The sequence below is a fragment of the Anopheles funestus genome, chromosome 2RL (assembly GCF_943734845.2).
Source record: "Anopheles funestus chromosome 2RL, idAnoFuneDA-416_04, whole genome shotgun sequence".
Classification (NCBI taxonomy): domain Eukaryota; kingdom Metazoa; phylum Arthropoda; class Insecta; order Diptera; family Culicidae; genus Anopheles; species Anopheles funestus.
Genome location: NC_064598.1, coordinates 51,543,416 through 51,570,318, shown reverse-complemented (window position 1 = coordinate 51,570,318; position 26,903 = coordinate 51,543,416). Strand labels below are relative to the sequence as shown.

Genomic DNA, 26,903 nt, shown 5'->3' with positions numbered 1-26,903 from the left:
CGCTTCCAGTCATAAAATATCCAGTATCTCCGCTACACGTTGGTGGTTAAAGGTGAAAAAGTTGATCATGATTAACAACGGGTTTTCACTCACATGGTTTTGTGATTGTGATTAGGTGCAAGGTAGAAGATAAATTGTAAAGATGGGAAATAAAAATCAACAATAATTGCCATGTAAAGTACGCTCACGTCACAATGCTCCTGAAAGTATGCAATTTAATTCGTTTACCTTACAATTAAGACGCACAAACATGCATGTACATTATTGTTGCGCAATTGTTTGCGCTTGAATTTTTAACAAAGAGCTTTGTTTTTTTAAATAAAATATCAAACGGTTGGTTTGATCATAACTTTACATTCCAACAGTTACTAGTTGATACTCATAGAACCAGTTTGTACGGAATAATTAATCCAATTTGCCTTTAGGAACATTACGCTGGAACGCTTTTATTGATTTATTTAATTTTCCAAGCGCTGGCAAAGTATCATTGCTACCATATATTTGTATTCTTTTTTAGCAGGTCAACAGCTATGTAAACTGCAAATCCGTACCCGACGGCATTCTAGCGTGAAACGGTGCACATAAATACGAAAAGGCCAGTCCAATCCGATTTACGTTGCAGCTAAGCCAACGGGATTAGTTTAAAAAGATGAACAATTCTATCGTTTCTCTATTCATTTCTATGACCAGTTGGCATAATAGATGGTGTTAACGAAACAGAATTGAAAAAATCTTTCATATCAAGGTTCTTACCTACTTTGTACATATTTCGCGCGTGTAATAAAATTCATGTTAAAGTAATATACAAGCTGAAGCTTGCTTTTGAGTCACTAATGAAGTTTGACTCCTTCACTTTGTTGACTTATTCAGATTTTTATAATAAAATCCTTACAAAAAATGATGAAAAGTATCATCAAACAAACTCGTAATTATATTGTGTCGACGCATAATGGCTCATTATTTTTAACGACACTTTCGAATGGCACCAATTCATTAATGTTAATTAAAAGCAATACTCATGACAGAAAGGTGACACCATCGCAATAATATTGCATCGTTGCAAATCAATTAAATGCATCTACATGATTAGTGTAAAAGCGTGTGACAAAGCACGCTAAACTGTCGACTCTTCGCACCATTACAGTCGAACGATAGCTATTCGATGCATACATGATCGTAACTCCATACAGCCATGAAACTATGGTTTCCGAGGATAGCTTAAAAAGTGTTCAAACAACACACCGAAGCCATCGATCCGGTGAACCATGCGTAATCGAACAATGTTGCAAGGAAAGTGGTATGTGTATGAGAGGAAAACGGTTCCACCGTCCACTTGAAACTATCCGTCACGTGTGGTTAACTGGCTTCAGCCAGTATGGTACTTGCACAAGGGAACCGCTCTCGGATTTGCATGAGCAATCCCTGTTCCGCTTGGCGAGGATGAATAATGTATCAAGCCTGAAACGGGAGCTCGGTTTCGGTAAGCTCAACTGTGTGCTGGCTGGCTGGCTCGAGTGGGTACGGATGAGTGTATTTACATCTGCTGCTCTTCAGTCGAGAGGCTTCCTTAAAACGGTCCGGACGGACGGAAGACGTGAAGACAGCATGTCTGCTCGCTAATGATTTCTGCAATCAAACCACTCTGCCAGCATTGTCCGTCGCATTGAAGGAAAGCCCTCAACCTTGAAGGATGTCTGCTTTACAATCTCGCTTCTGCAAGCTCTTCACCAGTGTTTGATGAGCAGTACATTCATCAAAACCGTGAGTTGCAACTCTGCCATTTGTACAATTTGATCCGGATCGACAATTCACGCTTTATCGTAAATGACAGCTATGGAAAGCTGCCTGAAGGAACAGGCAGCCATTTCCATTTGTGAAAATGGAATATCAAAATATTTCAATTGAATCAGAGATTTTAAATATAACTAATATATACAAACAGTCCCCCGAGATACACTTTGATTAAGAATACATTGTAATTTGATTTAAAATATTTGTCGTTCAAAATGCTTATTGCATTGCAATAAATTATACAAAATCGGCTACAAACGTGTTTCAGGGAACATTGGTGTGAACGTCGCCAAGATTCAATATAATGTTCTCGTTTTCATTTACCACCAGATAAATTGCAACTCTTCATAATCAATCTAATACGTCTCTTAACGATGCTAACATGTTCATTAGGCTGCGCGACAGAACGTTTTTGGAGCTACAAATTACACGAGGCAGCGACCACACGCCGCACTACAACGGGCAAACGTTCATTTCCAAGGCAAAATCCGCTTCCATGCATGAAGCTCATGTTTGTCTTAGCGCTGTCCGACACAATCAAGAACAACATTGAATCCGGATGCAGAAACCCTTACCGGGTGCGCGGGATCGTTCTTCGGCCACGTTCAGCTTCAGCATGTGATCGCTTCTGCTGTTTGTCTTATCTAGCATAGCGCACACGATGCCATCGTACCGGTGTTGCTTGCCCGCACGCATACGTGACAGTGTCAAGCATTCGCGTGAGTCTAATTTAATTATGAAGGATGTGTAATTAAAACCATCCTGGGCTAGGGTTCGGCTTGGGTTCGGTGCGAGGCAGTACAAAGGAAACAATTTTGTCACAGCACATAGTACCGAGCTTATCAGCGGCCACGTCAACACTGGCAGACGTTTTGTGAAATATGTTATATTCCTATCGTCGTGCACTGTGCCATGCATACGACCAACAAGATGGATTACTCGTGTCTTATCGGCAGGACTAGCGCATTCATTTATGTTTGTGCAACGAAGAGTCACAATTCTAGCCACTGATTTGCTTTCCTGGGTATTTGCATCCATGCCGTTCCGTACCGTTAGCAATATATACTTTCACGTAAAGTAGGTAATGAGTAAGCTGACACAATCATTTAATGAAAATTGTTCATTCTTGTAACATTCGTATGCAGTAATCATTAATAATAAATCCCCACTGCAGCATGGTACAATACCAGCATTCGCTTGTAGATCCATTAATTTAACTGCTTTTGCATCGTTTAAAATCGTTAAAAATGGTTGGTGAAATTAATCTTCCATTTATACCATTCTCTTCTGTATGCTTCTGGAAAGCGAACCATCGGAGCGAATATAGTCAAGAGATATTGTTTAAATGGGGATAGTCGACGTATTGGTTTCTCATTTATTTACCTGGTGGTAATGAAATGCATGTAAATAAAGAGAAAAAGCGCAAGGATATAAATATCAATTGAGCTTCTGATTCACCTGGCGTGTGCGTTCAGCTTCAGTAGATTCAAATTAATACGAGCAACGATTACGCGCTATTCCCAAGCTCAAACGTTAATACGCTACGAAACCCGCTTTGATTGAAGTGAAGCAGTCAATTACAGCTCAGGTGCATTTTATATTGCTTCCTCAGCGGGTGTATTTGATGCCACCGATGCAGGTACCAAAGTTTAATTAAAACCTCCCATGTGCTTTTACGGCTTCAAACTCTTTTTTTTCCTCATTACGTGCAAAAGCCCAACCGATTGCGATGCAAAGAAGGAAGTGATTGATGCTGCACCGTAAATATAATGCTGAACAGAAATGAAATCAAAATAAACATATATCCCAGGTTTCCTTCTTAACCACATAGATACATAACACACACACACATTGATCCTACTCATTACTCACGCGCCACATCAAAATGGCAAGGGATCAAAACGATATCGTAATCGTTGGGTGAACTTTTCCGATTAACTTCAACCCCTCTGCTGTCAACACTCATCGCTGGTTTACAAATAAGGGAAAACTTTTTCCCACGCGTGAGAATTGCTTAAAAAAATGTCACACGATTAAACGGTCGATTTATAACGTAATCGTGTTAGGTGTATATGTAAGTGCGGTTACAAAAGTTGATACCGTATTGATGGGTTGAACATCTGTTAAAAAAATTGCATTATTAGGTAGGAGATTGCATATTTTTTCGATCAAAAACATATAACGTTTTCAGCAAAAAAAAAAAATTAATAAATAAGTAAAGAAATAAATAAAAAATATTATACTGCTGTCGGTTGTGCCAAGAAAATAGTGAAATAGCTCTGTCATACCAAAAAATAATATTCCCTCACAAAAAATCGAAAATCTGCATATGGCGGGATCGCAAAGACGTCATATATTAAGAGTTGCTTTATAGTAGTCAGCCGAAAACATTATCAAATCCAGTATAAAAAAAATGACCAAATATAAGACTAGAAACGAATAACTTTATATCACCAGCAAGGGTCTTGTTGGAATATATTTTTATTTTAGTCCGTGGAATCACAAATTGTCACATTTTTTCTAGGACTTAAAATATATTTTGATCTAAAAACTTGGAGTACCTATAGATGTTTTTAATAGACTATCCATAGAATACGCACTAAGAAAGTCTTTATCATCATATTTCAGTTAAAATATGTTCATAACTTATTTGTGCACCCAATATGTATGTGCTAAAGAAAAGGGAAAAGATCGTTCAATTTATCGTTCATCCATCCTTCTCGATCGGACGTGAAATGGCGTCCAATAGTTTGCGAGAAGCAATGACGTCGCTAATGTGCCGACAAAGTGCTTTTGGCACGTGATTACGTAACGTGCCCATCAGCCTTTTTGGAATGGGGCAAAAGAAGCACACAGTTCGGTGGTCTAATCGCTTTTCGACGCCTCGAATTAGCGCGGAAAATGGTGGCGAATTTTGTCTCCCAATCAACATCATTGCAAGGTTCGTTGGGCAGTAGATGTTAGTCGTGCCTTTCCGTGCCATTTTCATTGTGTTCCCCCGAACACTTAAATTCCACCTGGCAATTGTGTCTACTTTTGTGGTCACTTCTGGTTTGCCACCAGAAGCATCAATCGAAGTCACCGGGCAAAAGGAATTGGGCAAAAAAAACCCACACAGAAACGCAATTCGAAAAGCATGCAATACGTTTTGCGGTGTGTCCGTGCAAAATTGTGTGAATCTTACTAAACGGATGGTAGAATTTACGTTAACGATCATATTCCTCGGCTTCGGTGATGGCGAGGATAATGGTGATTGCAGACGACATTTGTAGGACGCACGTGGGCAACAACGCTAGTAATGATGATTATGATGATGGTAATGACGGTAACAGGAACGTTTGCAGTCAGAAAGAAATCTATTTACGCTAAGTACCTTCAATGTGGTGGACAAAAATCTGTTTCTCGTTTTTTTTTTCTTCATTTCTTTTTGGGTGGGCATGGAAATTTTTGAAAAGCATGAACGATCGCCTCGCTTTCTCAATATGGGCGAGGAACCTTAGTGTGACGGTTAGCATTATGTCGGTAGTAATCGACCGAAAAGCAAAGCTGATGCACAATGATTTACAGCAATCATCCTAATTGACCAATCTGGTCCCACTTCCCACTAGAAACGCGTCCTCTAACCACACACTTGTACGTTCTCACGTTCATTCTCATTGCAGTATAACATAAAGAAAAAGGAGGAAATTGTTGAACAGGCACCCCAGGAGGAACCGAATCCGCTGATGCGGAAGAAGAAAACGCCCGAAGAGCTTGCGGCTGAGGCGGAACAGGAGGATCTAGACGACTTCACGAGTAAGTATTGTGGACGTGTGCGTACCCTGTTCGGTCGCTTTGCCTGCTGGAAGTAGGGTGGGGCAAACAAAGGGGAAAAAAGTGGGTGGGAAACAAAAGAACACTAGCAACACACTTTACCCAACTGAGTCGAAACATTCGCCAGTGCATTTACTAAAGCGGATATTTGCATTTGATTGAGTGAGGAAATTTTTGTTTTTTGCAAATTGTAGTGTTCCCGCGTTTCCCACAACAACAAGATCCAAAAAAATTCTTCCTTTCTCTAACACACATACACACCTATATATATATACAATGGAAATTTTTCTATGGTTGTTGTTTGGAGACGGCAAAAGACGGATTAAATACCTTTAAACAACAAAACAACTCACGGAAAAGGCACAAATAATTTACCTCAACAGATGAATAAATAATGACAATAGTACGATTTGCCTTTCCACCGTTGGAATCGAATATTTTACCTATCAGCTATATTATGTATAATTGTTGTTTTGTAATAAAATATAATTTGTTTTCGTATCTTTTTGTTTGTTTTGTTTGTTTTTTTTTGTTTTTAATGTTGTTATTTCTCTTCCTTTTGGTTTCATTTTATTTTTTGTATCATTGAATCATTTTCATATTAAACGAATACATTCTTACAAATTTACAGGTAGAGTAAAGATCACTTTACAGGTCACAAAATATTGCTGTTATAGCTATTGTAGTTTTCAAGCCCATTCACCATGGGTTCAAAGGATATGGCATTAGTCTAAGTAAATATTAATGTTGAGCACCGTATGAATGTTGTACTGATGCATTGGTGTAACTGTTTATATACAGTAATCTTGTACGGAATATTTCTCATAACTAACAGTAGATTAGATCAAAATTTCTAAATGTCTAAAAGAAACATATGATTCGTGCGAATTGCTACACTAAACCATTACTTTTTACGTGATTCATATTGAGTTTTTTTTGCTTTCATTTATCGGTACATTGTTTTTTCTTATTGCGTTTCTTGAATGTGATTAAAATGTTCACTTTTTCTATTCGTTTATTTAATTTTAGTTTTAATTTTTTTCAACTGAAAACGTTTACACTATTCTATAGTTCTAAATATAATGGCAGCATATAATACAATACCACCCTACTGACAATATGTAACAAAAAGCTTCGGCAGCAAATACTATGCAGTTAGTAGCTTTTTTCCTTCTTATGATAAGATCGAAATGTCCCTCGAATGAAGACACATTGCTATGCTGTTTCTGTGCAGTATGGTTCCAAGAAAAAACCCTCATCTGTTGTGCGTCCTATATAGAGAACAAACGGAATTAGAGCATCTTTCTCATCCCTGTCCTAGCGTAAAATCTTGTTTTGTTTTTGTCCTCACGCTCACCAAAACCGTAGACGAATCAGTACGACTGATCCTTTCCACCATTGCACCGGTAGGAGAGCTGATAGGCTTTTCCTGGCCTCCGACCATCCCACACGTGCACATTTTGCATCACAGACCCTCGTGGATAGATTAATACACGCTTCGTCTACCATACCTCCTTGCCCTTCACGACGACACTGCTCCTTCTCCCACGTCCCTGATCACCCTCGAACACACTTCGATTCAGTCACACAAAACATCCATCGCCATCGAACGCTCATCGAATGAACTACCCACCAAAGAAAACCATTTTGATCCCGTTTCTTGTAGATGGCGAACCATCAACCGGTAATCGAAGTAAGTAGTAAGATATTGTGTAGTGTAACACTTTCTGCTAAACTCTCAAAGAGATGTTGTTCCATTTTTCTCTTCTACTTGCCTCTTCACCTATGTTACAACCTGTCCCTCTTCTCTTTCCCCCATTCCCAGCCCTTTCCCTTTTACTCTCTGTTTCTCTCTCTCTCTATCTTGCTGTAACCCCGTAAACGATACCGAGGGTTCAATATCGTGCCCATGTTTTGAACGTTTCCCGTACTCACTAATATAAGTGTGTGTATGTGTTTATGTATAGCCATTAAAATGTTAAATCTAATATACCAGAACTAATCGTAAACTCTAAACCAAAACAAACCTCCACCCTCTCGAGAGCACAGATAAAAGTGTAACAAAACAAAAGCATATCCTTCTCTTGAGCGTCTGAATGGCATATAGAAACGCCCTTGATCGTGCTGTATGATTAAGTCGGTGTTCTAATCGTGTTTTGATGGATCTAAGATAGCATTACGTATAATCGTTACGGTAGTCACCATCCTTCAGCTTCTAGTGCTGTTAGTTTCTTTATTAGTATGTTACAGATGTTAGTACTACTACTACTACTATTACTACTACTACTACTACCATTACTAATATTACGATCACATCAGCATCGATCGGTACGCTCAAGAGAATAGTGATCCTTCCTAAATGTACATCGATAGGCTACTCTTTCTCTTTCATGTGTATGTTGTTATGGTCTGAGCGAATCTGTTTCACGGTTTCGGCCATCACAGTTCCGTACTACCTTTTCTGCTGTGACAGTATTACTGTGAAAGCGACCTCTAGCGGTGAAGCAGATACTAATGTGCATTATGCTTTATTTTACCAATCAGGTTTTATCCTTTTTTCCCTAGTTTGTTTCATTTTTTCTCCTTCTTCATACTTTCGTCTTTTGATCGCACTTTCTCTCTCTCTCTCTCTGTCTCTTTTTATCTATCTTTTTATTAATATTTTTACATATTGTTATAGCTTTGTTCTATTTTCGTGTCTATCCTAACACTTTAAAAGGACAGCCAAAATGAACATTCATTTTAGCTGTGATACGATTTTTTCACATTTCTGCAACATGTTTCTCACGTTACCTACTTTCACTATGTTAAACTTTTTACCTATCTTTTCAACTATTTCTTCACCTCTTCTCTCTAGAGTCTGCTAAACGAATTTACCATACTAGCTCTGTTCGTTTTTCGATAATTTATTCAATATTTTTATTTAATTCTACAACGCACAAACTCATACACCCGTTTGTTGTTTACAGCCATATGCTGTTCTCTGTGTACGTGTTTTTGATAGTTTATTGATATAGCTTTTCCTTTTCCCATTTTGGCTTTAACTTCTCTTCCTTCGTTCAGTTTCTGGTATCTACACCGCTTTTAGCTGCTGGTTTTATTTCATACATTTCTTAAAGAATTAAAAATGTCACACGGGTCAGTAATTGTAAACAGTACTCTACTCAAAACCACAAAACACCCACTTCCGATCACTGCAAATGGAGGAATAAATATTCGCAACTACTACACAGTGATACAACTCTTTTCTTTCCCTACTCTTTTTCCTTCCGAGCACTGTTCACTTCCGGTAAGATAATTTTGTACCTCAAAGAAAGTGCAGCCAGTTGCTTGTTTTTGTTTTGCTCTTTGTTGTACATTCACCGGAAAGATTATTTCATTTCACATTTTATTTGTTACGTCTCCTTTTTTATTACAACTATTTTTCTAGTTTTGTGTTTATTTTTCAATGTAGCAAATAGTGGAAAGATCATCTTGGTTTTATACGTTTTACCAAACATCAAATACTCAGATTACAATATCATAACCAAAAAGAGAGAGAGAGAGAAAAAGAGATAATTAAAGTAAGAAAGAAAAGAAGAGAGTATATGAGAGAGAGAGAGAGAAAATGAAAGAGAAAGATTCGATTTCATTCATTTCAGGTCATCTGTTTTATTTCCATCCTGTTCTGTAGAATATAATTTTCAAGAAAGAAACTATTTTCCGAAGGCGGCACTTTCTTTGCAAGTGGTTCATCCAATATCTTTCTACTTTCTTCAGAACTGCTGGCCAGAGCGCTGGTGATATGCTTATGGAACATCATTTCTATCACACTTTACCCATTCCAACATCCATCTGTATGAACATATCAACATACCTACTCCTGTTTCACATCTATCTGTCAACAGCCCTTTCATCGGTTTTTCTTCCTGGTTCTCTAGTAAAAAAAAAAAAACAAAAAACAACCAAAACAACATAATACTTCCCGCTATCTATCTATTTGCCTGTCTGTCTATCTGTTTAACCTTCAACTCTACCATAGCTACTTCACTCCACATACACATGACCGCAATGCCTTTACCACGTGATTGTCTCTTGTCAGGTTGTTTCATTAAAATAAACAATCGCCCAAAAACGCGACAGTTATACAACAAAAAGCGTTAACAAACGTGCCATAAAAGTGTTGTTTGCTACTTCATCATCAACCACTTGTCTAATCAATGACATTATGATTCAATGGTTTATAATTAAGCGCGTCAGCTATCACACTCCGTCACGCGACTCGAGAGCGATGACACAACGAGTGCAAATGTCAACCGAACCGATACTAACCGATCAAAATTGCTCGCAAGAACAATGACCACGCAATGTTAACCACGCTGTCAAGTACCGGTCGGGTTCAAGTTGATATCATTGGTATGGACAGTGCACGGTTTGACAGAATGATTGGTATATTTCACTCATATCATCCATGAGACAATGTAACACAACCATTCAATGGTGCGCTATTATGTGGAAAAAGGCTAATGGGTCACTGTTCCGGACACATTCACATTGCAAACACTACTACTGTGAACACAGCTTCTGACACAGTTAAGTTACATCCTGTGCAACTTAAACAAACAGGTTAAAACCTCACTCCAACATTGAATCGTTTTCTATGGGTCACATTATACCCCATCCGTCAGTATTCCTCCCAGACATATGCTTCCCAGACAGGAAACCATTGCCGTACCGAATGCATAACTTTGGGCGGTTTGCTATGTAAATTGCATACCTTCAGGCAACTTTACATTCTACAATGATATTAATACACATTTGCGTCACAAAAACACGTACTTCCTTTCTACCTGCTTGCTCCGCCCTTTAAACAAGACATACTGAACCACTGAACACTACATCGAAGTACAACGAACGCCCGTTAAATAACAGATAAATTATGTGTTCTTACTCGTTTTGTGTTTATTTACACAATACACCACTTAATGGTTGGCTGTGACTGTTGCTGTGTGTGTGTTTTTTTTCTTTCTTTCTGTTATTCTTCCGTTATTCCCGACAATTATCTTCTCCTTGACTTGTCTTCCACTTGTCTGTAACTATCTCTCGTTTCCTTAGCTGTTTATATGTCTGTTTCAAAGATTTTTCTGCAAAATATAAATATGTTTACATATATTATACCTAGCCTTTGCTGCTCATCGCATCTGATCAGCTTGTGTTACATACTAACTTGCAGACAAATTCTATATAACCGATAACCAACAATTTATTTAAAAAAAACCTCTATACACCAATGGCTATCAAGCTGGATGGACGCCATTACAGCTACATTGTATTACCAGACGAAAGTGCGGAACCATTTGCTAATGAATACATGTTTTATCTTCTCTTTTTTCTCTATTTCCTATCACTACTACCAATACTACTACTACCACTACTACTACTACTACTACTACCTCTACCATTGGCTTCGCTACGTTCTCTTTGCTCAACTAACTCACCAACACTACTAACTTCGGGCGCGTATTTTCAACAATCGCCACCACAATATGACGATCCACCGTTCCCCTGGGGCAGAGTTGAAAAACTCCATAGAGACGCAGGTGAACGAGATCAAGACACAAATCGAAGGCAAATGCTCCTTGCAGTGATTGTGCATCGTATCGTGCGTACTCTACCAACCAAGTATTCAGTAATATTTGATGACATCAGTCACAAACAACACAGTCACAACACATCAACACAACCGTGTAACAGTGTGGAGAGCAACACACCATGCCATTGCAATGTACGTGCAGCGATCGTATCCGTGGATCGGTTCCCAGATGTAAACCCTTGCACTGGTCGCCTCCAGACAGGGATCCACCGAAGCAAAGAGATGTGAGTTTTCTGCTAGGTTGGGCTGATAACCATAGCCTCAGAAACCCAAATCATCCCATAACCCCAACATCGTCAGAGTCGACGCATCGGAGAGCAATACATGATCGTACAGCGTGGGTGAGAAGAAATACAGCAACAACGCACGTGATGAATCTCACATCATCGAAAGCATCATGTCCTTTCCTTCGGTACACATCCTGCAGCAATGCCCCACAAATGGAACGAGCTGTACATCGCAACAGCAACCATTCACAAAAAAGGTCACACAGACGATCATACACACACACAGAGAGAGAAACATGTTGTACACATAAACCAGCGTCACCGAAAGAAAGCCAACCATGCAAAACCCATAAACACACATCCCGGACTTACCGAACGAATGTGGAAGGCTTTCGGGACGGGACGGCGTGCATTCCACCATGAAGTAGTTGTGAGTAGCCCGTATGAAACACGGAAGCAAAAGAGAAAAAAACGAAAAAAAAACAAAAGTAATAAAAGAAAAATATTCCAAAAATTGTTAAAAAATATTAGGAGCCCTTTGCGAAAGGATGAAAACAAAGCAAACAACAACAAAAAAATCACTTAGCGAAGTAAAGAAAAAAAATAAAATAGTAGTGCAGTATAAAAGTAAAGTAATGAAGAAAAAAATTGAACTTACATCAGGCAACAAATAAGCAAAAATTGTGATTAATCTCCCTGAACAGAAAGAAGTAGAAGCAGAAGAAGAAACATACACACAACACACAAACGTCAAGCTTCGTCTTACAATAACGGGCAGTAAAAAAACACTAGCAAATGGAGAAACAAAAAATCCGTTTTCAATACTTTGCAAATAATAGCTCTGTCTCTTCTCCAAACAAAAAATAGCATTCAACCCCATATAAATACACACACACACGCAAACATATTTAAAAGAAAACACCCACAAGTGTGAAAAATGTAAGTTTTTGTAGAGAAAATTCGTTATCGCGTCACGATTGTTGCTATAGCAGCCCAAGTTACGTTTGATCGTTGTTTTCCGTTGATCTTTCTGCTCGAAAGCGTTGTTGATTTTGTTAGTCAGTTTATTTTCCTAAAAATGCTAAAAATTGCTGTGCTTGATAAATTGGGCACAAGAAGAGGAATAGCAAAAAATAAAAAAAGGCAAATGAACAAACAAACAAAAAACGAACAATCTTTGCGACATTACTTTGGAGTTCGTGTAGAGAGTAGAAAATAATAAAATAAAAACAGAAAAAACAACTAAGTCGATCGGTTTCAGTGCGTTGCCGGTTCGGGTTTCGAAAAGGTTCGAAGCGAATTGGATCGCTTTTCCATTATTTCCAATGTGTCGTTTCGCAACTCCGTGTGTTGAAGTTTTTATTTGTCCTGTTTTCGTGTGCGCTGTTCCGGCTTCGAAAGGAATACTATTGGCTTACACACGAGCACTACTTCCGGACAACTGTCAAACGGCTTCATCCCTTTCACATGCTCTCTCTCTCTCTCTCCCTATCTACCTTCATCTTACTTTTACAACCGTAACCGCGTGGAGAATGTTTGTGATAGAGTTCCAAAGTGATAAACAAAAAACAAAAAACAAAGCAAATGACAAGAAGCATTACGCACTGAGAGCAAGGGCAGTGTGTGCGCGGTTTGTCCAAGGCAAGGAAGCAATTGACAAGTGCCGCACCACGATCAATGGCCGGTCGGTAATTTATTCTAACAGATTCTCAACGGAAACGCAATCCCCGAACGTTTTTGACACAGCAGCTGAATTAATAGTAATAAATGAAAAATAATAAACAAACGCCCGCCTCGGAAAAACCAACGGAAGCAACGGCTCGTAGCGCTTGTCTGTGTGTGTGTGTGCTTGTTGTGCCCACGGGCGGCACACTTCGTGTTAGTTACAAAAAAAAATCAACAAAACCAAAACCAAAAAAAAAACACATATTTTTCGCGTTGTCTTTTTTGATCGTTAGCCCAGTTGATTGAAAGCGTTAAGAAGTAATGAAAGCAAAATAAATAAATACATAATACAAGAAAAAAAGCAAATGTTTTAACTTTAGCGACAATGCAGCAAGTACTATGCACTTATCAATGAAGTAACCAAAACAAAGGAGAGAAAACAATACACCCATACACACACACACATACACATATATATACAAACACTTACACACTAACCGGACATAAAACACTTATTCGGTGGTACATTTCAAACGAAAGAAAGAAAAGACAAACAAGACAGTGAAAGGAAGGAAACAACCCTAAAGCACTTGCAAAACATTTAGCAAAGGAAGAAACCAACGCAAACGTAATCGACAGTAGCAAAAGAAACCCCCGTGAAGAATAAAATGTATATTTAGAGCGAAGCAAACACAGTAGATAAATGAAAAGGTAGTCGAAAGAAGCAAACGGGCGGAGGGTGAAACAAAGCAACAACAAAGAAAAAAAGGGAAAACAAAACAAACTTTAGCGTTATTATTATTAAAAATTATAGCTTGAAAATTTGTTGAAAGTTTAAACATGAAAGTGACAACCACAGAAACGAAGCAAACAAAAACAAATGATAAACCAAAGCTCCAAATTGCAAAAACATAAAACTGCGAGAAAAAAAGACATAACAACCCAAGGAAAGAAATAAAACACAAAAGGTTCGGTGAAGTTGTGAACCAAGGGGAGAGAAAACACGTTCTCATCAACGAGCTCCAGTCACCTTCACACAAACACACACTCATACATGTACACTAAAAGAAAACGACCAGGCGGCGTCTGTTGGAAAAATGGTGGAAATGTTGTAACGCGTGGTAGAGAAGAGAAAAAGGGAAGCAGACAACGAAAGCAGCTGGTGGAAGCGTCTGCTATGTATGTCGTGATGGATCGTATGATGGACGTCGGACAGGACCTTTTTTGCTCACTTAAACATAATTCCACCAACACCGCATTCCCTTCCCATCCGCACTTCAAGCGAAGGGTGCAGGGTGAATAATGTTTAACAGGGGAATAACGATGGCAATATATATATACACATATATGTTCGAATAAAACTTTCGTTCGAGGTTCGAAGAATGGTTAGCAAAACTGAAAAGATGGAGACACTGTCACAGGCCACAAGCAAACAGCAGCAGCCACAAAACCCTGTTTAATGTTGCTCGTTTGTATTTAAATGTGTTCTCTCTGTACACCTAACCTCAGTCGCTGTCGTATGTTTTATGTTTTTTGGTGTGTTCACTGTTTCACTGTATCACAATTTGTCTGACCTTCATGTTACCGTGTGTGGGCTGCTGTGTATGGGCTTGTTTGTTAGTTGTGTTTCAAGGAACCCATTTCGAGGGTATGACCCCTCACACACAATCGTTAACAACATACACCACACACACAACTACAAACGCATACACATTACCAAAAATAAATCCAAAACATCGAATTGCAGCATGTTCAAGTGCACTTCCGAAGAGAGAAAGCAGAGACGAAAATCCCCAGAAAGAAAAACCGCAATCATATAATCGTTATCGATAAATGATCGTCATACAAGGAACAGTACCTTGTTGCCGTGTGAGCCAACTCCATCTTCTTACTACTTTTCGGCTCCATAGTGTATTGATCATTTTGACTGTATGTGTGTGTGTGTCATGTTCAGAGGATCTTACCAACACTGACGTTTGATGATAGTGCTTTCTGGCGTTTGTACTACTTTAGGCCCTTGCGTATGAAATAATTCATCTGCTGGCGGCTGCTTTCAGGTGCGTTGTTGAATTATTTTGACAGCCAGCTGTGTGCGTATTGATCCTTTTTCTGTTTTGCGTCAGCTCGCCTGCTGCGATTTTTACACTGCTGATTCCATTTCAGCCCCTCACCGTTACTTAGTAACCTTTCTAGCTGCTCTCGCTTTCACATATAAACACACACGCACATATCCACACAAACGTTTGTGCATTTCATGTCGTGTTGGTTGTTTTCTTTTGTTTCGTTCGTTCAAATATTGTTGAACACGATCAATGTGTAAATGAGCAATAATATTATAACAATCGATATAATCCTGTTTGCAAAAGGACGCGAAAGTTAAGAATAGAAACAAAACAGTATGAAACGCTAATAATGTTACAATAAAAGAACATAAAACAGCAGGATACTCTAGTGGTTAACTTTTTTCACACCTCACATACACAAATGCGCGCACTACGCAACACACGACAGTTTGTTACACGCAAGTTTGCGTAATATGCGTCCAACCTTCGATCTCGCTTACTACGCAAGGTGAAATCTTGTTTTGCTTCGTCGTTATCGTTTAATGTTTTCCATAACAACGAGATGTATTTTTTTATGTATATTTTTAGTTAACTCTGTCCTTTCTCTCTCTCTTTCTCTCTTTCTGGTTTCTGTGTGCATCTATCACTCTGCTCATTAATGACTTGCGTGTGTGTGTGTTTGTGAGTTTGTGAATGTGTGTACTAGTAGTGAATGTATATTATAAATAAAAACGAAGCAAGTACATTGGAGAGGAGAAACACATAGAAAACACACCGGTTACATAAACTCTGCATAATAAACCAAAAGATTGGAAGGAAGAAATGATACAAAAACAATACTAAAAATCCACAACAAAAAGATGCTCGTAATTGACTAATTACATTAACATGGTATAGATAAATCTTCGCACATTCGCGAAGATAACACAATAACACTGCTACACAAGATCGAAGGAAACAAAAAAAAAGCAAAAACTCAAACACGAAACCACAATAGTAATGATACAAATCAACTTCTACAATCACAAAATCATCAAAACGTGATCATACACAGACACGCACACACACATATAAATATACACAAACAAAATCCCGCAACAGTGAATCGTTTGCAAAAAAGCGTATTTATCTTTCTATCACTATCTCTCTTATCTTTAAATCACATTTATCTAGCGCAGTAGTGGGGAAAAAAAGGGAATATAAACAGCAAACGCCGAAGAACTAGCAAAAAGAAACATGAATAACTAGTTGAAAAGCAATGTAGTGAAGTAAAATACAAACAAATGCATTAGAAACAAACCAAAAAAAAAGGGCGGAAAAGAGTGAAACTACAGGCAATTATGGTTTAATTTATATTCGACTGGTTATTTTGAGTTGTTTACTCTTTTTCACAACTCTTTTTTTCTTTTTTCTTATGCATCTTCTTGTTGCATTGTACGTATCTCCATATCAAGCAAGAATCGTTTTTTACAGTTACTTGTTACTTTTCTTGTTAATCTTTTTAATGCATTTTCACCGAAAAATCTTTTATCTTTAAACGCTTGATTTAACACAGTGAAATGTAAGTACGCTGCTAGTTCACTTTCACCGCCAGGATGTTGCGATCATTTACTCTTCCGATCGCTATCGCTGGTATTCCCCGTTCCGTGCGCATTTCCCTCTTCACCCGCTCTAGCAATATCGAAACAAATATATATAAATATACATAAACATATAACGAAACTACATATGTGAGCATATTTAACAAACAAAACAAAAAACAGTACTATCAAACAAAACCCAAAAACACACATCGGAATACAGTGAGTGCGCCGAAATGTACCGACATAATCGTATGCAGTGTGTTTAAAAAAAAAGTTTTCTGTGTGTGTGTTTGTAGTCAAGCAAATGAAAAAAAAAACTTCACTTCCTGTAGCATCACATCACTCCGTCTGTTGTTGCTGCAATAAACAAGCACATCTAACGATTTCAATGCTGGCTTCTTCTCCCATCTTTAAAACGCAAACACAACCAAACAGAACAAAGAAAACATTTCGAGTCATTTGGGAATGGAGAATGTAAGAACAAAAGCAAACCAAACTAAACAAAGAAAAAACCACTAAACAATACAAACAACACAACTACTACAAATGCGCGGAGAAGCAGGGATTGCGAAAATGAGATGAAACTAAAAACACAAAAACTGAACCAACTAGGCAAACAAACGAACAAAACCAGCAAAAAACCAGACGACATTAAACAGCAGCAACCAGTAGAGACTGCATCTGCAACACAACCAACCAAACAACCAATCATCACCACCACCACCACCACTACAACCATCATCACAACCACCAACATGGCATTAGGCATCGTTTGTTTATAATTGTTACAACAAAAGAAAAATGGTTTAATGAGAAAACAGAAAAATGAAACAGCGTTACACATTGAAAATGAGATTAAGAAATTAAGGAATAAAACACAAGAAAAAAAAACTGTTAAAAACAAACTGAATGGCCTTTTTAATACGTGCTTACTATATTTATATGCTTTCTGTTACGCACACACAGACACACACACAAACTCTTGGTGTATTTATTTACTTCTTCATGCTCTATACATACGTTGCGTTCGTTCACTATCGTTCTTTACAACCATCACAACATTACACAAGAATCGCGCGACACTAAAACAACCAAAGGTGTCTCGATCGGACACGTGTTCGCTGTAAGATATGGTAAGCTGCCTGTATTTTCTTCACATTTTCATACTTTATTTCCATTGTATGTACACTGATACAAACATGCAAACCACCCACAAACGTACACGAACACGAAATTCCGTACTTCAAATGTTTGCATGCATAACGCATTTGGTGTCCAAAGTGTGCTTTGTGTTCCGTTTGTCGCTAAATTTAATTGTATTACCTTCGTATAACGTTTTGTCGTTAAAAATGGCGTAGAAAGCAACGCTATGAGAAAACAAAGTATTAAAGCAACAACAAAAAACCAACAACAACAAACAAACAAATAAGAAACAATGGAATAGAATTTAGCCTGAAAACAGTAACAACGCTAAAACAGTAGCACTATATAAATAGACATAAAATATGAAAATATACACACAGAGCCATATGAACAATAGATTATGAAGAGAGAGAGAAAAATGGAAATAAAAATGAAGCAAAAACAAAAAAGAAGAAGAAGCACAACACAAACACTGAGTGTGAGGTGGGAACGGAAGCAGCACCGAAGTCAATGGAATGCAATGGAAAACAATATACATGTCAATTACTATAGGGAGGGAAGCTGATTAAAGTTTAATTATCTCATGCAACGAGGCATGAACCTATATACATATATATATACACACACAATATATATATATATATATATATATATACACATTTAGTGACGCCTAGTTTAAAACCAAGCGTAGCGGCTAGTAAAAGCAGACAAGCTGAAACAGTTGCAAAGAAAGAAACGAAGAGAGCTATTTAAATCTAAATCCTGTCCGGTTTCCCTAAAACAAACCCGGTGTATCGGTCCTGTCTCTCGGCGAGAATGGGAAGCGTTCGAATGGGAGTGAATGGAAAGTTTTTGTTTAATTGATATAAAATACCTATATTATTAATTAGTTCATTTATTTATTTTTTTTTTGTTATTGTACTATTAACTAATTTTTTAGTATGATTGTATTCACTTTTTCATTTTTTCCTATTTTCCTTTTTGTTACTGTTTTATTTTTCTTGTTTTGTATATTTTTTAAAAAAAAGTACCCTTTCTTTTATGTTTTCAATTTTTTTAAAATTTATTTTTATTGTTTTTTTATGCATTTTAACAAAAAAAACTTTTTAAACCCTATAAGTGAAACCGGAAAAGCGAAAACAAATTGTCATAGTAGTGAGAAAAGTAGTGCAGAACCATTAACTAGTTGAATGCAATTAATGAAAGCTAGAGTGAACAATTACCGTGTGTAAGCTTTCCAGCAGTAAGAAGCTACACATCACCTTGAGAGCAGAAACATTAGTCATACGGCCATCAACGCAACAGGCACGAGAGGTTTCGCTCGGTTCATTTTCATGGAAACATGTTCAATTTTACCCTCTATTTGCCATCTTCCCGTTACACTATTTAAGCTACATTTTTACCAACAAACACAAACTAATTGTATTATTTATGCCCACGTTCTATCGGGATTGGTATATATTCTGCTTGCATTTAGCGGTCCTTTTTCTCTCAACATAATAACAAAACACACAACCAAATGTCTTACAACATTTACACAACCTGCTACCATTGAAATGCTACTTATTCTATCCATTTCAAACTCTCTCTCTCTCGAAACGCGCTATTGCTATCTCATGCTTAGAAAACGAATAAAAACAGTACATACAACAACAACAACAAAAAGAAGATAGAAAAAAACCAGAAAACAGATGAAATACATAGAATTCGGTAAATGGCGTAGAAATCTAACAAGCACAAAACTTCGAGCGTATTGTATAACCTATTGAAAATGTAAAACTTATTATCGTAACTACTTAAAAGCGAAATGCAAAACCCTAACTGTTTAAAGATGACAATTGCTAAAACCACATATATTACTCATCCTTGCATTGTAAACGTATGGTACGGAAATGAAACAAGTAACAACAGTAACATTGCGCCCTTCATACGCGCCCACCCCCCGTAGACTTTACTTCTTCTCGCATGAGTGAGTGGTGCAGTGCGTGAGTGTGTGTGTTTTATATTGTTTAATGAAGTGTTTGAAAAGAATTCAACATCACCCACAAAAAAAACAGAAGGCCCAGATGGCATGAAAGTTATAGAGAGAAAAAGGATAGAACAAAAACAAAATGGGAAATAGTCAAACATACAACCACCACCACCACCACCACCATTAAGGAATGGCACCCGTAATGGTGCAACAACAACAAAAAACAGAGCAAATCGAGTTAAAACTCATGTGGAAATTGAACAAGATAAGAAGGAAGGAAAATGAAACAGCGAAAGAAAAAGGCAAAACATATTTAAGGAAAAACAAAACAAAACAGAAAACCCTAACCCACACGTGTTTTTGTTATTGTATTTGATGTGTGTGTGTGTGTAATTTTGTTATGTCGGTGTTTATAACTGTCATCCGTTGTGCTGTGTTGTTTTGATGTGTTTTCATCCATGTATTTAACAATTTTTGGTTTATCTGTATACTGTTGTGATCTTGTGTGGTATGTGTGCTTCTAACAATCTACGTTGTACCTATTGATATTGTAAATGTTTACTTTTTGTTTATCATTGTTTTTCTTGTTTTTTTTCACTTGTTTTTCTTTTAATTTCACATTATTTTCTACTGTTTGATGTGTACTTTTTTTTTGTTTTGGTACGACAACCTTAACCTTGGGCCGCAGTTTCATTCTGCGTTTGTGCGAGTGACACGATTCGCTTTGCATAACTATGGTAAAGGTAGGTAGTGTATCCGAAAGCATGGTAACGTAATTTCTCTCTTTCTCACCACTATCGCAACTATCTATCTATCGGTGTGATAAAAACACGTGAAATAAAACACACATCAAGCTAAATAATAAAACTTTCATTACGTTCGGTGTTCTAGGTTGTTTTGTGTATTGTCGTCAGTGGAAAGAAACAATAAATGAGCTATTTCTTCTTCTTCTTGCTACTACTACTACTACTACTAATAAATGTACTACATATACACAAAACAGTCTGCTTTCAACAGTGTGCGTGTGTATGTGTGTGTGTGTGTCTCTCTCTCTCGTTGTATCTTTTGTATGCTTTAAATGTAATAAACTGATACTTTCTAACAAATTTATTGTGTTTAAAGTCAACGGGTTGGACATAACATAACATACCAATGCATATAGAGTAAAATTAAATGTTTCCATGGGATCGTTTTTCATACTTACACTCAAAATTATTTACATTTATTTTCGATACATTGGTACAGTACATGAAGAGCATTTGGAAGTAATCCATCTGTTTGACACCTTTTGAAAAATCCCGGTTTATTGATTTCTTGTGACATTTGTTAAGCATTTACTAATAACTTTTTTCTTCTTTCAAACAAAAAAAACTAAGATGGGGTATACTAGCAAATTTTACTAACAGCAAATGTCATACGATTGTCATACAGAAAAATGTATGAAGTTGACATAGTGATGTGATCGCACATATTTTGCACCAATTAATGTACATTAAATGGTTTATCTCTAAACAAACACGATAAGACACATTTCAAACGCCCTTCTAAGGTATCCACAAAAAATGCCATTGATTCATAATTATAACTTTCAAAAGCTTTAAAGCCCTTAAGAAAAAAGCTTTCATTTAGCACAACTAATTAGAACCTGTCAAACGAAACCATCAAACAGCAGTACACGTTGCCACCACCACCACAGCGCCAGCCAGTGAACTGATGTATTTCCACCACACCTGAAACTAACCACATTGTACGCTGTCATAACGAATGGTCTGATGTAACGAATAGAGTCATTGAAAGTTTTAATCGCGTCTGTTCCCAGGCAAGGAAGAGTGGTAGTGATTCATGATTAGAATAAATCGTACCTGTACTTTTTATTCCTTTCAGTGCTCACTCTACTTTATTATAAAAAAGCTAAACTTCAACAAGAAAAAACAAACAACAGCAATTCAAATTGTGTAGTAATGCTAGCAGAGATCCTTTCCCACACATCCCACTAAAAGTAATTCTGAGCAAAGAGTTTACTAGCATCAAATGACAACCACCTCCAGTTAGCTGTAGAGTGATCGCAGTACTGATAAGCACCACACACACACACATACAGTGGTGGCGAAAATCATAAAAGCAATCTAAACGTTAAAGTAACCTGAACCAAAAACCGTAAATTAAATTGTATTACCACACCAAATGCGCTGATGATTTTAAATGCACCTGAACTATGATAGAGTAAGTGAACGTTTTGTGGGTGAAGAAGTTGGTAGATAAAGTAGATCAAGTAGGGACACAAATGTTTGCCCACGTGTTTTAGCCAATTTTCGAACCGTTAAAACCGTTTTTTCGTTTCTTCCAAACGAAACGTGTGCCCAACAAAGCGTATTGTAACATACCCATAGCAGTAGACAAAAGCACTTTGAATGTTTAGTTTTTTTTTTGTTTTTTTTTGTGATAGCAATCCATTCACCACTAAAACCAGTAACTACTTAGTGTAAGCCTAAATTATAGAACCCAAAAAAGAAAAACGCACACAGCAAAACAAAGTTCTATCACCCACCAATGAAGAGCACCGAAACAAACAACGACATACCATATTTAGAATAAGCAGACAAAAAAGAAGCAAAAACAAACAAAAAAAAAATACCCTTTTAAAATTGAACATAGTGATAGCAAAACGTATAAGTATAAATTCCTTTTGCACAAAACCGTGCAACAGAAGTGATTCACTTCGATGGCACATTGAGATGAAGAAAAAAAGAGGCTGAAAGTAGGTACAAGGAATATGAATATAGAGAAGGAGAAAAATAGCAAAAGGGTGTAGTAAATAGTAGATAATCTTTTTTTTTCCTAGTAGCAAATCAGTTAAGTAGTAATGAAAATATTTTCTTGTATAACGCAACCAACGAGCAGTAAGCAGTAAATCTACCGTGTCGTCCCTTGCCTCCCTGGACATGAGCTAGAAGTGGAAGAATTTATTCTCGCGGGAGGAACATCAAATGACCTCACGATAAAAAGAAACAAAAATGATACCATTTAAACCAGATAGCAGATCTGAACCCCGATGCAAACTTGACGCAAGCCAGAGTACGGAGTCACCTCGTCGTAGTTATTGTTGATACATATATATGCTAACAAATTAAAATATATATAAATATATAAACATTACACTACAGGAACCAGTTGTAGTACAGCACACAGAAGTACAGCTTCTTCACGAATGCAAGCACGATACTACTAGCCCTCCCTTTACCCATACTGATAAGAACTCTTCACTAAATCACTAAAGACGCACGATACGATCAGACGCTATGGTAAATAGGAACTGGGAAGAAAAGGGGTTTTCTTGCTTTTTTTAACTACATTTCCGAATATCTTTAACCTGACATGAAACACTCCTGTGATGGCAATCGGATCGAACCGTATGGGACGCCATTTTCGCGCCGTTTGTCGGCACAGGAGAGAAGAGTTTCAAGTGTCAATGGGAGGGTACATGAGTGTGGGAATGTTCATTTCAGATTTGGTAGTTATTCCAATGACTCACGGACTCATCGAAAAACCAAAGCACTAAGCTTTCTGACATTCTATACAAATGTTTATTAGTGAACTGACAGCAAACTGACAGCAAACTGACAGCACAATGTTACATTTACAAATTTTCTTTTATTTGTTTTATCTTCTTTATGGTTTTGGATCTTCCTTGGACTTCATCTGACTTGCTTCATGAAGCTGTTTATGTAGAAAGTTCTAAAAGAACAAGAATCAAACAATCAACCAAATAAATTACTAGAAAATGCACTACCAATACAAAAGTAGCATAACAAGCTCGATTTTATTACAATTGCAAAGAAAAAAAAATTCTAAAACAAAACATAGAAAAGTGTTGAAATTACACACATTCGATGCAGTCAAAACAAACCGTAGAAAAGCAAGTTAAAATGATGATAATTGAATGTTCGAAATGAACTGATTTACAGTTTTAAATGCTATTGTTTGCCTTGGTTTCTTAATGAAAACAAAAAAAAAGAAAACAAAACCAAAACTACGCAGTAGTTTATTATTATCGTAGCAAATATTCAACCAATTCCAATTAGCTGCCTAGTGTGTAAGACAAAAATCTTGAAACTGTTAAATAATGTTTACAAACACACCGCGAAAAGCTTTTATCAAATAAAATGAGAAACAGAAAAAAAATAAATAAAAACAGAGCAAACCGAAAAGGCTAGTACGTTTCTAAAACTCATGAATACAAACAATGAATAGTACATGTAAAACCCAATTCAGCAATGGGTAAACCATTGTAGGAAAGGGAAAAGCCTTTTTCAATCATGGAAACACAGGCTAACAGGTATTGACACACAAAAAAAAACCATACGACTACTAGCAAGGAAGCTTTCCTTTTATCCGCTCCAATGGAGCTTTCATCAATGCGGGAACGCAAAGTAGTGATTGCTGAAAAAGCGGGGGAGATGTAATAATATACACACATACACACACACACACACACTCACACGTACACTTGAAATTTCCTGCGTGTGCACCACGGGATGCACTAAGCCATGGATATACAGTATGCATCAGTAATGTAAACACTAGTAACACTGTTTTACGAAAGTGATTCAATAAAATCAAATGCCATATCGAACTGTTTTTTCCCCTTTTGCTTTACTCTGTGCGAGTCTGTGTGAAAATGTTATCGATTTCACTGTTAAAACGATTGCATGATTCCATATTGTAATTAGCTCCATTGAGAAGCTAGCCTGATTGATGACAATATTTATTTTGATTTACTTTCTCTTTATGATGACTGATTACACCTCACATCACAAAGCCGAGGTTTGATGAAAATTTTAAATTTTTCTTGAACGCAACGTATATTCAACCTTCTAGATGTATTAATCCTCGCTGTGAAGCCTGACTTAATTAAATTAAAATATATCCAAATCTTACATTCAATTATTCTTCAAACTTAAAAAAACGTTCCCATTTTCCTGTGTCCAAAGAACAACCTTCAATCGCTGATTGATAGGCATTCGTAAGAATTGCCATTAGTCATTTTAAAACTTAAAACCTCTTTAAAAATAGTTGGTTATGACAAAAGAAGAACGTAACAATAACCGAACAAAACAGTTGATCCCACGGCTTATGCAAACCATTGCATCACGAAAAATATTATTTACCAATGGAGACGCCCAGTACTTCACTTTCCTGTGTTAACAAAGAGTCAATTTAGAAAAAAGATGTTTAGAATTGTCGTTTGCACAACTTTGCTGAATATTTTATAAATCACATAGTTTAAGGTTTTGCAAAAATCACTAATCTATTATTTTTTAAAATCTTCATTAGTCCTCCTTCTTGGCGTAACGACCTCTGAGGTCATGCCGGCCCTTTTGTGGCTTACAAGACTTATTCCGGATGGGATTTGATCCCCAGTCCTGCCGTGTAGACCAGCGCCGTTTTTCACCACCACTAATCTTCATTAGTGTCGTTCTGAAAAACCAAATAATTTAGCGACTCAATCTATCAATTTTATTTCTATGTTTAACCTTATTGATTAGATTTAACCTTACCTAACCATGTTCCGGGACCGTTTCTAGAGAATTGTAAGCTTAACGTTAAGAGACTTCAACGATTGAAAAGAAATGAAGGAAGGTTACTTTAGGATGGTAAAACATTTTCAAACCGGATCAGCAATACTAGAAATGGTTGGCGGTGAACAGTTTTAGTAGATAATAACTAGATAACTTGATATTCAAAATTTTGAAACTTTGAAGCTGTGAATCGAAATTATGAAATTATGGCGAATATTGCTTCAGCAAACGAGAATTTTATCGAATTTTAACTAATATGAGATGCTATGAAAATTAAGATACTTTTACACATTTCTTGTGTTTTTGAGTTTGGTGGCAATGTGAAAGTAACAAATTCATGAGAAAGATTCCCGAGACCCGAAATGGTAAGAGCCAAAAGTATCAAAAAGCATTGAATTCAATCAATATAAATCGAGCGAAGAGTGCTGCGGACGGTCTGAGACAATAAGGGACTAATTAATGTAAATACACTACCTGTGTGAATACTACACTTAATTTATGCGCTTTCATTGAAGCTTTATGAATATTCACCTTTAGGAATGGAATTTATGCACATAAAGTGAATGCAGTCTTTTCGGTAATTTTTAACAGAGAAATAATTACCCATCAACATTGCATTGCATACCTTTAGGCGGAGAATTTTAAATACACAGCAAAGACACAGTCATATACATAACCCTGTCACTACAGACTTAGCAATTGTCGCGTTTGCGAACGCGAGAAAAGTAGCTCAATTTGCCAAAATAATTTTGCGATTCTGGCGCGACTTCAAGGACATCGAGACGGTAGCGAGAAAATAATCTTGAATTAAATTTAATTAATTTAAGCAAAGAAAATTACCGCGTCATAGACCGGGCAAAATACAATCGGGATCGAATATTAGAAATCGCATAGCACCAATTAGAAGCAGCTTCGAGTAGCATAAAGATAAAAATCTTTGTATCGAACTTTGTATCATGACCGTCACCGTATCACCAATACTCAGGTAATTATAACTACGATTCCGACGTAGCTTCCGAAACAGATCGAACACCTGTAAGTAGTGGGCTGTATTTATCTAGAAAGATGGCCCATCGTGTTGTTTATACCGACATTGTTGAAGGAAGTTCAACATTCCAGCAATAAATTCATTAACAATGCAGCAATTATTTGAGTGAAAAGTGTTATGTCTGAATGTTACGGACAACTTTTATAGCCATTTTCCATCTCAATAATGACTACTTGATTTTACCCGAAATGTAATCATGTTTGTGGATTGTTTTGACATCCAACAAAAAGAAAATTATTTCAACAAATTCACATTAAAATCCATCAATTTATAAATTTTGCTAAATTTAAAAAAATAAAGGAGATTTCCAAATTAATCGATTTTTTTAATTTTTTTATTATTTTTTATTCTTTTTTTATTGATAGCATTACTTGAGTGAAAAGAAAC

At 36.9% G+C, this 26,903-nt stretch overlaps 1 protein-coding gene across 15 annotated transcripts in view; it reads left to right on the top strand.

Annotated features, from left to right (window-relative positions):
- LOC125762279 (complexin) overlaps positions 1–20,236 on the top strand; it is a 169,384-nt gene extending 149,148 nt beyond the window's left edge. For 13 of the 15 annotated variants that reach the window (XM_049424181.1, XM_049424180.1, XM_049424170.1 and 10 more), the window contains 3 exons: positions 5,454–5,586; positions 7,271–7,297; positions 11,158–20,236. In XM_049424181.1, the coding sequence (XP_049280138.1) occupies positions 5,454–5,586; positions 7,271–7,297; positions 11,158–11,231 (234 nt within the window). In that variant the 3' untranslated portion in view covers positions 11,232–20,236. The remainder of the gene's footprint in view (positions 1–5,453; positions 5,587–7,270; positions 7,298–11,157) is intronic. The other 2 variants (XM_049424182.1, XM_049424183.1) reach the window with 1 other exon arrangement.
- Positions 20,237–26,903: the final 6,667 nt, after the last annotated feature.